The sequence below is a fragment of the Podarcis liolepis genome (assembly GCF_965112155.1).
Source record: "Podarcis liolepis genome assembly, chromosome: 5".
Taxonomy (NCBI): Eukaryota; Metazoa; Chordata; class Lepidosauria; order Squamata; family Lacertidae; genus Podarcis; species Podarcis liolepis.
In genome coordinates this window covers 98,538,226-98,556,608 of record NC_139556.1, presented here as the reverse complement: position 1 = coordinate 98,556,608, position 18,383 = coordinate 98,538,226, and the positions used below count along the sequence as shown (strand labels likewise).

The following is an 18,383-nucleotide window of genomic DNA, read 5'->3' as shown; positions in this document are numbered from 1 at the left end:
CATTAACCACCTCTTTCATCTGATGCGTTTGCTGTCAAAGTATTATATCTGCTTTGTCATTATTCAGTAATGTTTCTGTCCTCCTTCTTTTCATCATCAGCGCTTGGACCTGTTCCTGGAATGTTCCTGCAATGTACTTGATCTACCGGCACGTGAGGTCCTTGTCTGAAACACCTTTGAGGTTTGGTAATTGTCACTACTGACAAATATACAAATGCTGGAGGCAAAGCTGTAACGCCTTCTCTGCAGGAAGAATATGAAAAGCAACCCAACCTGCTAGAGACATCCCAGAGCAGAGCTGAGGCTTAAACCTAAGGTGGCAATGGAGATCAGCAGCTGCCTTGCAGTTCTGGCGGTGTCCCTCCTGAGTCTGCAGTTCTTGAAGCTGCAGTGGGCAAGGCGCCACTTCCCACCTGGACCACTTCCGCTACCTCTCCTGGGGACCCTGTGGTGCTTTGGCTCTGGATGGCATCAAGACACCCTCTCCAAGGTATCCTTTTTTGCATATTAAGGGTTGTTTCCTAATATGAGGGTGTAGCAGCAGGACCTCCCAGCATCTGGGTCACAGAGGAAGGGCCTCTATTTGTTGCTCCAGACACCGACCCAGATTCCTGAAGGCTACTGGTGGCATGTGAGGTGGGGTCCTTCACCACCCCTGAAGGCCACAGGCTGACTTATGGGGCACAAGGCAAACTGCTTATTGCTGTGCCTTCCAATACCTCCCCTCCTCTCTCTCTCCCTCTCCACTCTGCCTGACACAGGGGTGCCAACTTGAGTAAAACATTGAGGGGGCCCAGGTAAGCCACGTCCCGCATAATCAATCACAAGACGCACATCATTTAAATGGCAGTGTCCATCAACTTGGGGGGGGACCTGACCCCCTCAAATATTTTATTGGGGAGGCTGAAGGGACCTCTACCCTTAGGAGTTGGCTCCTGTGGCCTGGCATGTGCACTCCAACTCATGTTCCAAGGCATGTTATAATTCTGCCCTCCCTCCACCAAATAAATAGTAGGGAATGGGTCAATCTGTCTGTTTCAGTTTCTAATTTTTTAATTTATTACAATCCCACCACATATGGTAAAATGTCCCCTCCTTTTCCTTACACTTCCAACACATATTTGAGCTAGTTTTATACATTTTTCCTAGCTGCACTGGTGTCATATACCATCTATACATCATCTTCATATAATTTTCTTTCAACAAAGAACAATCTGTAAATTTAAAATCAATTTTCCATAACCTTTCGCAATCTTCCATCATAATATTATGACCTATATCTCGTGCCCATTTGATCATGACTGATTTTACCTCTTCATCTTTCGTCTCCCATTCTAACAGTATCCTGTATGCAGCCTTCATTAGTTTCACTTTCCCTTCAATCACATTCATTTGAAACCTAGACCTTGTATAATTGAATCCTTTCTTGCTGTCTTCCTTATATGTTTCATATAATTGTTGATAATGCAGCCAACTCTGAAAATGATCTTTAATCTCATCATAATCTCTTATTTTCCATCATGGTCCTTTATAAATCAACATATGTGAGCCACTTTCTTTTCTTTTCAAGTGGTTTGAGCAGTAATGCTTCATGTGGTGAACTCTCAAGAAATGTGGTGAACTCTCAATAAAGATTTCCTAATTATATGGTTAAGGAGCCAAAGTGTTAATCTATAAAATCCTATGAAGCAACTGTGTTAAGGAACTGAAGTGAAGTAACTGGAAATAAGCTGAGCATTTGCCAACTTTTGACATCTGCCTGAAGCGTAATAACAGAACATAAACAACTGAAGTTTAACAGAAGCTGTGCTTGATTAGAAGCCTGTAACATCCATTAGATTTAGTATAATTAATAATAGGTTAACTGTTTCCTGAAAAGGCATTATCTCCCGATACATCCTTTTTTTATCCACTTCATTCTGTTAAATAAATCTTTATTGCTTGTTCAACTTCTGCCTGAGTCTCCCAGTATCGATTTTTTCCCTCACAGAAGAACCAAAACATAACCTGTGGTGGTTGAAAAATACATATTATGGAGTGTGTACGTGGGAGGGATCCGCTACATATTGGTATACAGCAGTGAGATCCACTACATTTTGATGGTAGCGGTGGGATCTGCTGCACTAGTACACGCACTAAATAAGTTAGTAATGAAGTAGAGAAAATGTTTACCCAACAATTGGCAGTTTGACTGGGTGGTCACAGAGAATCATAGAGCAGTTGAGTTGGAAACCAACCCCCTACAATGCGAAGTTCGGTGTAATGAAACAATTCAGAATAAGAGGTAGCCTTGCCCTGTTCTGGTTTTCCCCACCTACTCCCTGCCACCAGATACAAGTAGATGTGGACTCAGCCAAATTCAAATGGGGGGACATGGATTTACAGCTAAATAATGATCAAATGTGGACAACGAAGGAATCCTTGGGCTGCAGAATCCTCCACAATCTGTCCTTTGTCTTGTGTGTGGACCTCCGTTTCTGTATTGCTCAATATATGTCTGTGTGTGTGTGTGTGTGTGTGTGTGTGTGTGTGTGTGTGTGTAAAGCTCAACACTTTAAAATGGCTTTTAAAAATGTCTGACTGGACGCTTCCGGACAACCCTGTTTATAGGTCATGCACTCTGATTTGTTTGCAGGTAGGTTAGACAATACCACCCCCCTGGGATAAATAAGCAACCTAGATTTGGATAATTAAATAACCTTTAAAAGAGGGGAGGGTATTGTTTTTGTTTGCTATGTTATGTGTTTTTATTTTTTCCTATTGTAAAGTGCTCTGTGATCCTCAGATAAAGGGTGTTATAGAAAATAAATAAAATAAATTTAAATAAAATAAAAACTATCAGCTTATCCCAGGAGTTTGGAAATGTTGGAAAAGAGGAAATGTTCGGAAAGAGGAAAGAACTGGATGACATTGCAACAAAGATGTAATTACCCTTTGTTGCAATTTGGCTGTAGAATTTCATGGAGTTGGTCCTGAGCACAGGTCATCAAGGTGAATCATGCAGAGCAATGTAAAGGTAAAGGTACGGCGCTCATCTCGCTTTATTGGCCGAGGGAACTGGTATACAGCTTCCGGGTCATGTGGCCAGCATGACTAAGCCACTTCTGGCAAACCAGAGCCGCGCACGCAAACGCCGTTTATCTTCCCACAGGAGCGGTACCTACTTATCTACTTGCACTTTGATGTGCTTTCGAACTGCTAGGTGGGCAGGAGCAGGGACCGAGCAACGGGAGCTCACCCCGTCGCTGGGATTCAAACCGCCGACCTTCTGATCGGCAAGTCCTAGGCTCTGTGGTTTAGACCACAGCGCCAACCGCGTCCCGCAGTGCAAAGTAGCATGCTGCAAACCCAATTTGTTGCTTTAACTGCTCCTGTTTCTCAAATCACACCAGTCATGGACTTTTCTAAAGTGTGGGGTTAGTTGGGTCATGTTGCAGAGAAAGTTTTCAGCTGTGCACAACTGGAAGGGACACATTGCAGGTGGTTGGCTATGTTTATTTGAACCCAATGCCCTGCACTAATTATGCTCATACAGTTATGCTTTTTAATTTTATTGTTTAAAATACTGAATTTTGCACATAGTGTAGAAAACAATACAACAGAATAGGGGAGAAATGATGAATCACATTTTGGTGGACAGTACATATACCGTATTTTTCGCTCTATAACACGCACCTGACCATAACACGCACATCGTTTTTAGAGGAGGAAAACAAGGGAAAAAATATTCTGAATGAAACAGTGGACGTATCATTTTTGTGCTTCATGCTGTGGCCACAGACATGTGATCTGATGGTGAATTTGGGGTGACCCAATGCAAAAATCCTGAGAATCCCTGTGGATCCATGCTTTGTAACCACGTTTTTGCACCATTGCAGCCCCAGGCAACAGTGGGTGCGTGATTTTTTTGGGGGGGGAACAGGCTGTAGCCATGGACATGCTATGTGCTCTGATGGTGAATTTTGGCTGACCCAATGCAAAGATCCTGAGGATCCATGTGGATCCATGCTTTGTAACCACGTTTTTGCACCATTGCAGCCCCAGGCAACAATGGGTGTGTGATTTTGGGGGGGCAGGCTGTAGCCATGGACATGCTGTGTGCTCTGATGGTGAATTTGGGGTGACCCAATGCAAAGATCCTGAGGATCCATGTGGATCCATGCTTTGTAACCACATTTTAAGTGGGGAGGGAAGGAAAAACACAGAAGGCTAAGAATGCAGGAGAGGGCTATAACGTGAGGAAAGGAAGGCAAAAGTTTCCCCCCACCCACCCACACAAGCCAGCCACTGTTTAAGGATTTCATCCTTTTAAATGGAAGAAAGCATATTTGAATGCTGTGTGTCTCCAAAAACAAAAAGCAGGAAATCAAATCAGAATTTTAAGCCGAACCTGTAATCTCTCTTCCCTTCACAAACATTGTTCCCTCCGGAGCAGGGACAGGATAGAGCGACGCTCTGCTTTCCTCTCTACTTGCCTGGAGGGGAGGGGCTTTCCCTGCTCTTTGTTCCGTTTGAGCAAACACAGCAACGAAACAGAGCAGGGTGGGCAGTAAGACCCTGAGGCAGAATGCAGGAAAGCAACAGCTTTCTCTCTCACGGAGCTCCCTTCTCCCTGAAGCGCGGTTTGATTTTTGCCTTATTTTTCGGCTCCAGGGACCACACATTCGCTGCATAACACGCACAGACATTTCCCCTTCCTTTTTAGGAGAAAAAATCTGCGTGTTATAGAGCGAAAAATACGGTAAATAATATAGACGACTAGTGTCCCTGGTGCTATTTTTCTACAAAAAGAAGTGCAGGAACTCACCACAAATGCCTCTCTTGTTCTCATATATGCCTTTTTAATTTTAAAATGACACAGCTGTCCAAGGTTTACGGGAAGGTCTTCACCATCTGGGTTGGGCACAAGCCGATGATTGTTGTGAATGGCTTTCGTTTGGTGAAGCAAGTGCTCAGCAACTACTCGGAAGAAACCTCATGTCGTGTAGTAACGCCCTTTGTCAGAGACACAATGAAAGCAAAGGGTAAGTGTAACCCATAAAATCATTCCCACTGCCCCCACCTCAATGTTGTTGTTGTTGTTTAGTCCTTTAGTCGCGTCTGACTCTTCGTGACCCCGTGGACCAGAGCACGCCAGGCACTTCTGTCCTCCACTGCCTCCCGCAGTTTGGTCAAACTCTCATTAGTAGCTTCAAGAACACTGTCCAACCATCTCATCCTCTGTCGTCCCCTTCTCCTTGTGCCCTCCATCTTTCCCAACATCAGGGTCTTTTCCAGGGAGTCTTCTCTTCTCATGAGATGGCCAAAGTATTGGAGTCTCAGAACAGTGCTTTCCGTAACCCAATAAGAAAGATATGAACACAATAAAATTCAATTAAAACTAGTTTAATTGATTCAATGAAATTGACCCAGTGATGCCAGCTTCTCAAAGCCTGGTAGTCATTTACACCTTCAGTCCACAGCTGCTGCCCTCTAGCCTCTTAGTGTTCCAACTTTGGGAACTACTGGTCTAAGAAATTATTCTTCTATTATGTTCTGGGTCAAGGACCACCCAGGAAACCTGGGACTCCCATTTGGATATCTGGGTAGCAGCCTTCCCATGATACACAGCTCCCTGTGGAACATCCACCCATCAGATGTCAAGGAGATAAAGAACTGTACAACTTTTAGAGGACATCTGAAGGCAGTTTTTTAAATGTTTGACATTTTATTACATTTTTATACATGCTGGAAGCTGTCCAGAGGGGCTAGGGAAACCCAGACAGATAAGAGGGGTATGATGATGATAACAATTCCTAAAGAAAATATGTGCAAGTAATGGTGTTCATTCAATAGCAATAGTGGGTTCACTTACAATATACTGCATGAGAATCAGAAACTTTATCATGGATAAAGATATGAAGAAGGAAGGCCTGACGGGGGGGGGGGCTGGAGTGGGGAGGGAGGGGGGAAAAGTAAATCGGATGGTATTTTGAATTGATTTTGTTATGTAAGCCTTTTTTTCAGAAACCATATAGATTAATCTTATGTAGTTAGGCATTGTAGTATGAATGAATTTTGTTCTGTATTCTTTGTTTTATAGAATATATATAATAATGTTATGTTACTAAGCAAATTTAATAAAACAGGAGGGGGGAAAGAGAATCAGAAACTTTATTGTTAGTTAACCTTTGTTTTGCTTTGTATTTATGTGCTTAAACCTTGATTTAAAAAAAAAAGAATTTATTTTGTGTTTGTTAAATTGTTGGCTTTTGTCATTTTTGAATTTACTGACATGCTCTGTATTTCGTATATTTGTATTTCGGCGTTTTGAATGTTTGCTGCAAGCCACATTTGACACAGCTTGTTGCAGAAAACCGGCATATTAGTAAACTTACAGGGAGCAGTGCTGGCATCTGTCTATCTCGAGAAACAATGGAGGAGTGCGCCTTGTGGGTGAGGTCAAGCTGTTGGACGGCTGCAACGCCTGCTGTGGCCGTAGAGACCGATGTGGGAGAAACATGTTTTGTTGCAGCTGGGGCAGATGAAGATGTCGGGTTGTGCCGCTCCAGATGCAATGTCCCACCTTCTCCCAATATCCACCTATTCCAAAGGAAGTTTGTGCCCTACTCACAGTCAGTTCAGGGGTGCAACCAATGAGCAAGGTTCTCGTAGACTTAGAATTTCAGAGCTGGGAGTGCGTTGCAAGAGGGAACTCCAGCAGGTGGCAGCAGAGAGGGTGCGGACGGTGCATTGGAATAAAGCACAGCAGTCGAGCGGCTGTCTCTTGGCCATGTTTTATACAGATGGTTGGCTTGCAAAATTCATTTCTGAACAATAATATCTTGCTGCCCTTAGGTATCCTGTTTTCAAGTGGCCACACCTGGAAGGAGCAGCGGTGTTTTGGGATATCTGTGCTCCGATCGCTGGGCCTTGGAAGAAGAAGCATGGAGTTCTGTGTGCAAGAGGAGGCTGGCCACATGGTGGAGTTCTTCGCAAGCAAGAGAGGTCAGGAATATCATTGATTCTAAGGCACTTTTCCTAACACCAGGAATGAACCAGATCAGCCACCACCAACCAGGTGCCCTCCAGATGTTATAATAATAATAATAATAATAATAATAATAATAATAATAATAAATTTTATTTATACCCCGCCCTCCTCAGCCAAGACCAGTCTCAGGGTGGCTAACAACCAATAATAAAAACAAGTTGATTGAAATACAACTTAAAAAACAGGATTAAAATACAACATTAAAACATTAAAATGCAGCCTCATCACAGGAGGAGAAAGGAAAAAAGAAAGAGGTGGAAGGAATCAAATTGATTCCAAGCCAAAGGCCAGGTAGAACAACTCTGTCTTACAGGCCCTGCGGAAAGAAATCAGATCCTGCAGGGCCCTAGCCTCATGAGGCAGAGCGTTCCACCAGGCTGGAGCCAGTGTTGAGAAGGCCCTGGCTCTGGTCGAGGCTAATCTGACTTTCTTAGGGCCCAGGACCTCTAGGGTGTTACTATTTATGGACCTTAAGGTCCTCCATGGGGCATACCAGGAGAGGTGGTCCCGTAGATACGAGGGTCCTAGGCTGTGAAGGGCTTTAAAGGTCAAAACCATCACCTTAAATCTGACCCTGTGCTCCATCGGGAGCCAGTGCAGCTGGAAGAGTGAATATGCTCCCATGGCAAAGACCCTGTGAGGAGCCTCGCTGCAGCATTCTGCACCCTCTGGAGTTTCTGGGACAGCTTCAAGGGCAGCCCCGCGTAGAGCGAATTACAGTAGTCAAGCCTGGAGGTGACTCTTGCATGGATCACTGTGGCCAGGTCAGGGCGGGAAAGGTAAGGGACCAACTGCTTAATGCAGCAAAGGTGGAAAAATGTCGCCTTGGCTGTTGCTGTAACCTGTGCCTCCATGGAAAGGGAGGCGTCAAGGATTACACCCAAACTCTTAACGGAAGGCAATGTCACTAATTGGGCTCCCACAAGAGAAGGGATTTGGTCCTTCATCCCTGTATCATCCTAACCCAGCTAGAGGACCTTTGTCTTCGAAGGATTTAGATTTTGGACTGCAGTGCCTATCATTCATAGAATCATAGACTTGTAAGGGATCTCAAGGGTCATCTAGTCCAGCCCCCTGCAATGCAGGAATCACAGCTAAAGAATCCTTGACGTATGGCCATCTGTCATGGACTGGTGGGATGCAGAGGACTGATGGGAGGCACCAGCTGGGGAACTCCCAAGGGAAGAAGGCTCAGAGCCCAGGGAGTGGTGGTGGGATGGTGATGAGTGGTCAGTGGGAGAAGATTGGGAAGAGGAGGTGTTGGTAGCCGAAGAGGCAACAGGGTTTAGTGATCAGGAAGAGGCTGAGGCAGAGAGCAATCCAGAAGCAGAGGCAGAAGCAGAAGCAGAGGCTGGCGAAGAGAGAGGCAAGATGATGAAGCCTCAGATTGCTTGGGAAGGAACCAGAGAAGGAGGAGACTTAGGGAGCTGTGGGAAACCGGGGACTTTTAGTCCTTGAAACTACCTCATAGCGGCAAATCCTACCAGGAAGCGTTGCTGTGCTAGGCCTGGCCTCCTGAGCTGTCTGTGTTTTTTTGAATAAAGAGTTAACTTTGCTGGAGCCGTGTGAGTTATTGCTGACTCCAGCTGCATCCAACCACTGCGTAAAAACCTCTGGTGAAGGAGAGTCTACCAGATTCCCAGGGAGTCTGCTCCACTGCCAAACGGCTCTTGTCTACACTGACATGGGCTTATGGGTATTGTTGTACAAAACATCTGGAGGGGACCAGGTTGAAGGCTGTATCCGTGAGGACTGGTGTTAACAGGGGAATGTGAACAGTTTTGCTGGATCAGAATAAAGGCCCAGGAATGGCTGCATGGAGAAGCAAACAGTCAGTTCACAGGGGGTGTGCAGTCTGTTTCTATCTGCTGTGTGTCCACAATGATGTCAGGTGATTGGCAGGTAGGTTGCCCTGCCCACTTGTCAAAGTTGGCCCCTTGGGGTGGATTCCTTTCCCCCTGTGAACAGAAGGACTAAAGGAGCAAATATGGTTAAAAGAAGAGCAAAACAAACAAGTTGTTCTTCGAAGGGAGCAGGAGCTGAACGATTATGCAGATAAACTGTATGTGACCTTTCCAACACACATTCAACACTGCTCAGAGTGTTCATTGTGACAGAGGACACCTGTATTTTTCTAGGCGAATCTGTAGACCCTAGAACCCCCCTCTTCCATGCCTTCTGTAGCGTGATCTCCAACGTAATTTTTGGACACCCTTTCGACATTGAAGACAAAGTGTATCAGAAGCTGATAGAATGCATTGAGTACGAAGCACATTTTTTCCTCTCCACATTTCATTTGGTGAGCGACTTTGCTATTTTGCTATATTATATTATTGCAAGACAAAATGTCATTTTGACTAGCAGCCCCTAGTGTGTATTTATACCCAAAGGAACGTCTCCACCCCCATCGTTCAGCCTGGACACTGAGGTCCAGCGCTGAGGGCCTTCTGGCGGTTCCCACACTGCAAGATGTGAGGTTACAGGAAACCAGGCAGAGGGCCTTCTTGGTGGTGTCACCTGCCCTGTGGAATGCCCTCCCATAAGATGTCAAGGCACTAAGCAACTATCTGACTTTTAGAAGACATCTGTAGGCAGCCCTGTTTACGGAAGTTTTTAATGTTTGATGTTTTATTCTGCTTTTAATCTGTTGGAAGCCACCCAGAATGGCTGGGGGAATCCAGACAGATGGACAGGGTATAAATATTAATTATTATTATTATTATTATTATTATTATTATTATTATTATTAGTCTCTGAGTATTTGTATATGCATATGTGTGTGTGTGTGCGCACACCACACACACAATCTTACCAGTTTTGCAAGGCGCTTTCATGCCACCTCTTGCCTGGCCTGATCCTTCTACCAGGGAGAATGTGCTGGCGAAAAGTTGATTCCATTTGTGAAAGCTTGATGGGACACCTCAGGCCTACTTGGTGTCAGCAATCCAATGAAGAGACATGAGCAGTGGGACACCTGAGCCAATGTGGAGCTGTGCTTAGAGTGTCAGACTAAGACCGGGGAGACCTAGGTTCAAATCCCCACTGGGCCATGGAGCTCCTTGGGTGACCAAGGGCCAGTCACTGCCTCTCAGCCTAACCTACGTCACAGGGCTATTGTAGGGATTACCGTATTTTTCGCTCTATAAGACACACTTTTTTCCTCCTAAAAAGTAAGGGGAAATGTGTGTGCGTCTTATGGAGCAAATGCAAGCTGCGCAGCTATCGCTGAAGCCAGCAGAGGAAGAGCTCTTGTTCTGCTGGCTTCCCAGAGAAGCGGGAGGAAGAACAGAAGGGAGCACTTACAGAGGCTCTTCCATCCCTCATCCTGCTTTGCTGGGAAGCCAGCAGACCAGGAGGCGCTGCGCAGCCCTCCCTCTTGCTGTGTTGACTTCAGGAATAGCTGCGCAAAGCCTCTTCAGCAAAGCAGTAGCGTTCCTCCCGCTTTGCTGAAGAGGCTTTGCGCTGCTTTCGCTGAAGCCAGCAGAGCAAGAGGGAGAGCTGTGAAGCACCTCTTGTTGTGATGCCTTAGCCTGATCCTCCCTCCTCCTTCGTCTTCAACAACATTCGATTCAGAATATATTTTTTCTTGTTTTCCTCCTCTAAAAACTAGGTGCGTCTTATGGTCGGGTGCATCTTATAGAGCGAAAAAGACAGTAAATGAGGAGGGAACCATGTCCACTGCCTTGAGCTCCTTGAATAAAAAGATGCCCATTGAGGCCTCTGGTTGGCCACTATGAGAACAGGATGAGGACGCTGGACTGGACGGGCCATTGGCCTGATCAAGATCCAGGACTCTCCTCACGTTCTCTCTCTCCCCCCCTCCAGTTGTACGAACTGTTTCCGTGGCTGATGCGCCACCTCCCAGGACCCCACCAGAAGGCCTTCTCATGCTTGGAGCATATCCATTCATTTGGAAGGAGTGAGATCAGAAGGCACAAGGAGAAGAGGGAAACAGATGAACCGCGGGATTTCATTGACTTCTATCTGGATGAAATAAATAAAGTAAGTGGCTGTTGGAATGGGGACAATTTGCTCTTCAAAGGCCCTGAAGGAACACCATTCTCTGTAGGTTGATGGGCTCTGTCCAAAGCGTGGATGTATGAGTCTGCCAGTTTTGGTTTTCTCTTCTTCTTTCTTAGCCTCAAGTCCAGTTTGCCACGTTTCTGCATCAACTTGTGGGTTTATTTATTTCATAAGATTTATATATTGCTTGATAGTTTAAAAAAGAGAGGAAAAAAAACCCTCAAAGCAGTTTACAAAAGGAATAAAACAATGAATTTGTCTAGTGTTGGACTACTACCTGGGAGAGCAGGATTTGAATCCCCACTCAGCTCACCCCAGTGACCATGGCCCAGCCACTGCCCCTCACAGCCTAGCCTACCTCACAGGGGTGTTGTGGGGATTAAATGAGGGTGGGGGAGAACCATGTACACCCCACCCCTTGAGCTGCTTGGAGAACAAAGATGGGATATCCGTGCAATAAATCAATATATTCATTGTCAACAACAGAAGAAGGATGACCCCGAATCGACCTTTGACGAAGCCAACTTGGTTCATGTCATTTACGACCTCTTCACAGCCGGGACAGATACTGGTTCATCCACTTTGTGCTGGGCTCTGCTCTTCATGGTGGCTTATCCAGACATCCAAGGTGAGAGCCGGGATGTCAATGTTCTTGAAATGTTTCGGTCCAGAGGGAGTTTGTGCAGAAGCTGGGCACCGGAAAAGCGGAAGAGGGCCATGGCCCAAATCAAGTGCAGTTTTTTTAATGTGGTGTGTGAGAGAGAAAACCCACATATTCGTTGTTGGTTTGAAAAGTTCCTAAGCATTTCTGTACACCCACATCAACATGTAACAACTAGGGCAACTCATTGTATCTTCTGGTATAAAGTCCTGTCCTGATGGCACCACCAGTTTTCAATATGTCTTTCTGCCCCCGTGATTTGGAACTCAATTTGGTGTCCATGGTCACCATATTGTATTATTGTCAAAATGTGTATATCCGGAGAAATATACACAGTTTTCCTCTTTTTTCCAGTCTTCAGATCTCTTTATTTCTTCACCAGTTTGCAAATTCCACTCCCTGCCCCACGCTCCTAGTCCTCATGAAAATCTGTCAGCATTTTAAGTGCGTATTTCTTCCCCCAAAACCACATTTTTGTATGCAGTGTTTGCCTAATATAGATACTTTTGCAATATCTAAATAATATAAAGCATTTTCCCCTGTTATTTTAACTACCCCAGGCACACCTTTCCCTAATACACATATTTCTGTACACATTTTCTATTGGGGAATTGCATGACTTTCAGGGCTGGTGCTCAGCGGCCATTTCTGATACTTTGAATCACTCTGAGCTTGTGTTGGAATACATTAATTGTTTGATGAATTTGTGTTTGTTTGGGTTTTTTGCCTTATTTATACACTGTTGTGTTTTTTATATGATTATAGAGATTGTAATGTTTGTTAATTTTTAATGCTGTTGTTAGTTGTGAGCCACTTTGCACTCAATACTGTTGTTGCAAATGTGGGATGCAAACCATAGAATGATAGAATTGCAGAGATGGGAGGGACCCAAGGGGTCTCTCTTCCAACCCTCTGTGATGCGGGAATCACTTTTATTATTAAATTAGGTCAAATCAAATGATTTGGAGAAGTGCACATTTTGAAGAGTAGTTGTGTTTTGGTACTTGTCTTGTTTTGAAAGGGGCGAAATGGGAATTTTAATGCAAATCAAGCAAAATTTCATCCCCACCCGTATCCTTAGGAATTCATTTCCACCTCAATTACAAATGTCTTTATGGACTGAGGATGCCGTAGGGTTTCTAGAGCTGCACGGTCATCATAGTAAGATTGCTTTGGTTCTAAATGTGAACATGATTCCACAGAGAAAGTTCAGGCCGAGATTGATGCTGCCGTGACACGTTCCCAACGCATCTCCTATGAGGATCGGATGAACCTGCCCTACACCAATGCTGTCATTCATGAAATCCAGCGCTACAAATACGTTCTCTTGGTTGGAAATTTCAGGCAATGTGCAAAGGATGCAACTATTTTTGGTTTTCCCATGAAAAAGGTACAGAACTCCCCCCACCCAACAGCAAAATTAAAATTTAGTGCACATCCTGCCAATAGCTAGACTGATGAGAGTCTTCTAATAGTGGGCAGCATGTGCCCAGCAGATCAAGTCTCCCTGGTTTATTTATACTCCACACTTCCTCACAAATGAATCCCAAGGCTGCTAACAAATACATCATAATACAAAGTACGATCAGGGCTTTTTTTTTCCCAGCCAGAACTCGCTGGAAATCAGTTCTGGCACCCCTCAGGTGGGTGCCATCGCCACTGTAAGAGAACAAGGGAGGTATTCATGGTGAGTTCCTTCACCTCTTTTTCTAGAAAAACAGCACTGAGTACAATGATAACAAAGCCCACCTAAAATACCAATTAAAGGCGTACAAAACAATCATAATGAAAGAAATGGTGCAGTAGTCTGACTTCCTGCATTCCTATAATGTTTTCCTGAGCTGGGCTCAGGGAAGAATTTCAAGAGTCACAGATGCCCATATTAAATGAGAGCTGGATTCTTCACTGGCTTGGATCAAAATCTGAGCCTTGGAAGAATTACAGGATTCCTTCCATGTATGTCTACCAGCTGTCCCAGCCTACCAGAGCTCTCCTCCCTTTCTGTTTATCTGGCAATGCAAGGTACCAAAAACAACATTATACAGCGGTCCAAAGGCCAGGTTAAACTCAGGCAGTTTGTGTCTCTCTTTGCAGGATACAGTAATTATTCCTGATATAGCATCTGCACTATATGACCCTGAAGAGTGGGAGACGCCTCACCAGTTCAACCCAAACCACTTCCTGGATAAAGAAGGGAACTTCTTCGTCAGAGACGCCTTCATTCCATTTTCAATAGGTAAATGTGACTTGCCATTCAGTGCAGAGAGCAATGTAATGGCTGGTTCTAGAGCAGAGTTTCCCAACCTTGGGTCTCCAGCTGTCTTTGGACTACAATTCCCATCATCCCTGTCCACTGGTCCTGCTAGCTGGGGATGATGGGAGTTGTAGTCCAAAGGCAGCTGGAGACCCAATGTTGGGAAACACTGGGCTAGAGCAAGGAAGGGTGGGGCTACATTTTTTCAAACCAAGGACCACATTTCCTTTTGGGCAAGATACAAATGTGAGCAGGGCAGCGAATACAGATGTTGCCTTGTGACGGTTTTCTACGCACACTCCCTCTGTATCCCCAAATCCAGGCAAAAACACCCAAGAAGGGTTGTTGAATGGTGCGACTCAGGAGGGCATGGGATCTGGGTGGAGCGCCAAGGGCCAGGTAGAGAGGTCTTAAGGGCCACATACCTTAGGCCTGAGGTATCCCAGTCCCTGGACTAGAGACGTCAACACAACATGGGCGAAATCTCTTGGAAAACCTTATGTTGTTGGTCACCCTAAGCTGTCCAGTTATTACAGTGGGTAGTATCTCCTTCCTTAGGGAAGCGTCTCTGTCTTGGGGAGAATCTGGCGAGGATGGAGATTTTCCTCTTCTTCACTAACCTGCTGCAAGCGTTCACGTTACGGCTGCCTGATGGCGTGCGGGAGATCAACACAAACGCTGTGAGAGGAGGGTTAGCTGTGCAACCGTATCCTTACATGATCTGTGCTGTTCCTCGCAAGGCTACAGCTTAGAAGAAGGAACAAGAGGCTAGCCCAGAGAGCCTAGAAGCAGACGTCACCAAACCAAGCTGTTGTAGTTTAGTCGTTTAGTCGTGTCCGGCTCTTCGTGACCCCATGGACCAGAGCACGCCAGGCACTCCTGTCTTCCACTGCCTCCCGCAGTTTGGTCAAACTCATGTTCGTAGCTTCAAGAACACCGTCCAACCATCTCGTCCTCTGTCGTCCCCTTCTCCTTGTGCCCTCCATCTTTCCCAACATCAGGGTCTTTTCCAGAGAGTCTTCTCTTCTCATGAGGTTGCCAAAGTTCTGGAGCCTCAGCTTCAGGATCTGTCCTTCCAGTGAGCACTCAGGGCTGATTTCCTTCAGAATGGATAGGTTTGATCTTCTTGCAGTCCATGGGACTCTCCAGAGTCTCCTCCAGCACCATAATTCAAAAGCACCAGTTATTCGGTAATCAGCCTTCTTTATGGTCCAGCTCTCATTTCCCTACATCACGACTGGGAAAACCATAGTTTTAACTGTACGGACCTTTGTCAACAAGGTGATGTCTTTGCTTTTTAAGATGCTGTCTAGGTTTGTCATTGCTTTTCTCCCAAGAAGCAGGCGTCTTTTAATTTTGTGACTGCTGTCACCATCTGTAGTGATCATGGAACCCAAGAAAGTAAAATCTCTCACTGCCTCCATTTCTTCCCCTTTTATTTGCCAGGAAGTGATGGGACCAGTGGCCATGATCTTAGTTGTTTTGATGTTGAGCTTCAGACGATATTTTGCGCTCTCCTCTTTCACCCTCATTAAATGGTTTCCTCCTCACTTTCTGCCATTAAGGTTGTGACATCTGCATATATAAGGTTGTTGATATTTCTTCCGGCAATCTTATTTCCAGTCTAGCCTTTCACATGATGAATTCTGCATATGTTAAATAAGCAGGGAGACAATATACAGCCTTGTCGTACTCCTTTCCCAATTTTGAACCAATCAGTTGTTCCATATCCAGTTCTAACTGTAGCTTCTTGTCCCACATAGAGATTTCTCAGGAGACAGATGAGTTGATCAGGCACTCCCATTTCTTTAAGAACTTGCCATAGTTTGCCAATGAAGCAAAAGTAGATGTTTTTCTGGAACTCTCTAGCTTTTTCCATAATCCAGCTCATGTTTGCAATTTGGTCTCTCGTTCCTCTGCCTCTTCTAAATCCAGCTTGCACTTCTGGGAGTTCTCGGTCCACATACTGCTTAAGCCTGCCTTGTAGAATTTTAAGCATAACCTTGCTAGCGTGTGAAATGAGTGCAATTGTGCGGTAGTTGGAGCATTCTTTGGCACTGCCCTTCTTTGGGATTGGGATGTAGACTGATCTTCTCCAATCCTCTGGCCACTGCTGAGTTTTCCAAATTTGCTGGCATATTGAGTGTAGCACCTTAACAGCATCATCTTTTAAAATTTTAAATAGTTCAGCTGGAATGTCATCACTTCCACTGGCCTTGTTATTAGGCATGCTTTCTAAGGCCTATTTGACATCACTCTCCAGGATGTCTGGCTCAAGGTCGGCAACCACACTACCGGGGGTGTACGAGACATCCATATCTTTCTGGTATAATTCCTCTGTGTATTCTTGCCACCTCGTCCTGATGTCTTCTGCTTCTGTTAGGTCCTTTCCACTTTTGTCCTTTATTATGGTAATCTTTGTACGAAATGTTCCTTTCATATCTCCAATTTTCTTGGACAGATCTCTGGTTTTTCCCATTCTGTTGTTTTCCTCTATTTCTTTGCATTGCTCGTTTAAGAAGGCCCTCTTGTCTCTCCTTGCTATTTTTTGGAAATCTGCATTCAATTTCCTGTATATTTCACTATCTCCCTCACATTTTGCTTGCCTTCTCTCCCCTGCTATTTATAAGGCCTCACTGGACAGCCACTTTCTTACATTTACTTTTCATTGAGATGGTTTTCGTTGCTGCCTCCTGTATAATGTTACGAGCTTCCATCCATAGTTCTTCAGGCACTCTGTCCACCAAATCTAAATCCTTAAACCTGTTCCTCACTTCCACTGTGTATTCATAAGGGATTTAATTTAGATTATATCTTACTGGCCCGGTGGTTTTTCCTACTTTCTTCATTTCAAGCTGGAATTTTGCTATGATGATCTGAGCCACAATCCGCTCCAGGTCTTGTTTTTGCTGACTGTATAGAGCTTCTCCATCTTTGGCTGCAGAGAATAATTAATCTGATTTTGATGCTGCCCATCTGGTGATGTCCATGTGTAGAGTCGTCTCTTGTGTTGTTGGAAAAGAGTGTTTGTGATGACCAGCTTGTTCTCTTGGCAGAACTCTATTAGCCTTTGCCCTGCTTCGTTTTGAACTCCAAGGCCAAACTTGCCAGTTGTTCCTTTTATCTCTTGATTCCCTACTTTAGCATTCTAATCCCATATAATGAGAAGAACATCCTTCTTTGGTGTCATTTCTAGAAGGTGTTGTAAGTCTTCATAGAATCGGTCAATTTCAGTTTCTTCAGCACCGGTAGTTGGTGCATAAACTTGGATTACTGTGATGTTAAAAGTTCTGCCTTGGATTCGTATCGAGATCATTCTATCATTTTTGAGATTGCATCCCAGTACAGCTTTCGCCACTCTTTTGTTGACTATGAGGGTGGCTCCATTTCTTTTACCGGATTCTTGCCCACAGTAGTAGATATGATGGTCATCTGAACATTCGCCCATTCCCGTCCATTTTAGTTCACTGATGCCCAGGATGTCAATATTTATTCTTGCCATCTCATTTTTGACCACATCCAGCTTACCAAGGTTCATGGTTCTTACATTCCAGGTTCCTATGCAATATTTTTCTTTACAGCATTGGACTTTCCTTTTGCTTCCAGCCATATCCGCAACTGAGCGTCCTTTCGGCTTTGGCCCAGCCGCTTCATCAGCTCTGAATCTACTTGTACTTGTCCTCTGCTCTTCCTCAGTAGCATGTTGGACGCCTTCCGACCTGAGGGGCTCATCTTCCAGCATCATAACTTTTATGTGCCTGTTGTCTTTGTCCATGGAGTTTTCTTGTCAGGGATACTGGAGTGGCTTGCCATTTCCTGCTCCAGGTGGATCACGTTTAGTCAAAACTCTCCACTGTGACCTGTCCGTCTTGGGTGGCCCTGCAAGGTATAGCTCATAGCTTCTCTGAGTTATTCAAGCCCCTTCACCATGACAAGGCAGTGATCCATGAACCAAGCTACTTTCCCATGAATCCTGATGGAGAACACTCAACTGCATTGGTTAAGAAATCTGATGTTGCTGAACAGGAACTCCTCTGTGGAAACCCAGTTTGTGGGTACATGGCTTTCTAACCAAACTCAACAGTGATCTTCTAGATGTGAATGTCTTCCAGCTGCTAATTTATTTGCAATACGATTCAACACTTGTTTTCAACTGGGACCTTCTGCATGCCGAGCAGTTGATCTACCATGGCTCTTTTCCCTAATTGCCATAAGGAATAAACCAAGTCATTTCAATCATGTGTCGGCCATGTATTGATGAAGAACCTAGCATATAATGAAACTGGTCCTTGCAGGCTACAGAAAGATACAGCTCTTTCACATGAAGGACAAGCATGAGTGCAGCTTTCCCAGAAAGCAGCTCAGGTTTCGCACAAATTGTAGCCCCACACATATCAATTTTCTGGCTCAAA

At 44.8% G+C, this 18,383-nt stretch overlaps 1 protein-coding gene across 2 annotated transcripts; it reads left to right on the top strand.

Annotated features, from left to right (window-relative positions):
- Positions 1–273: 273 nt before the first annotated feature.
- On the top strand, positions 274–18,207 carry LOC310707259 (cytochrome P450 2J5-like). 2 transcript variants are annotated; one of them, XM_083504251.1, is made up of 9 exons: positions 274–490; positions 4,862–5,024; positions 6,838–6,987; positions 9,172–9,332; positions 10,859–11,035; positions 11,543–11,684; positions 12,920–13,107; positions 13,812–13,953; positions 17,578–18,207. In XM_083504251.1, exons 1-9 carry the CDS (start codon positions 323–325, stop codon positions 17,868–17,870), a joined length of 1,584 nt encoding a protein of 527 aa, XP_083360377.1. In that variant the 5' UTR covers positions 274–322; the 3' UTR covers positions 17,871–18,207. The 2 variants fall into 2 exon arrangements, with proteins under 2 accessions (XP_083360377.1, XP_083360378.1); XM_083504252.1 differs by lacking the exon at positions 17,578–18,207 and adding an exon at positions 14,530–15,072.
- Positions 18,208–18,383: the final 176 nt, after the last annotated feature.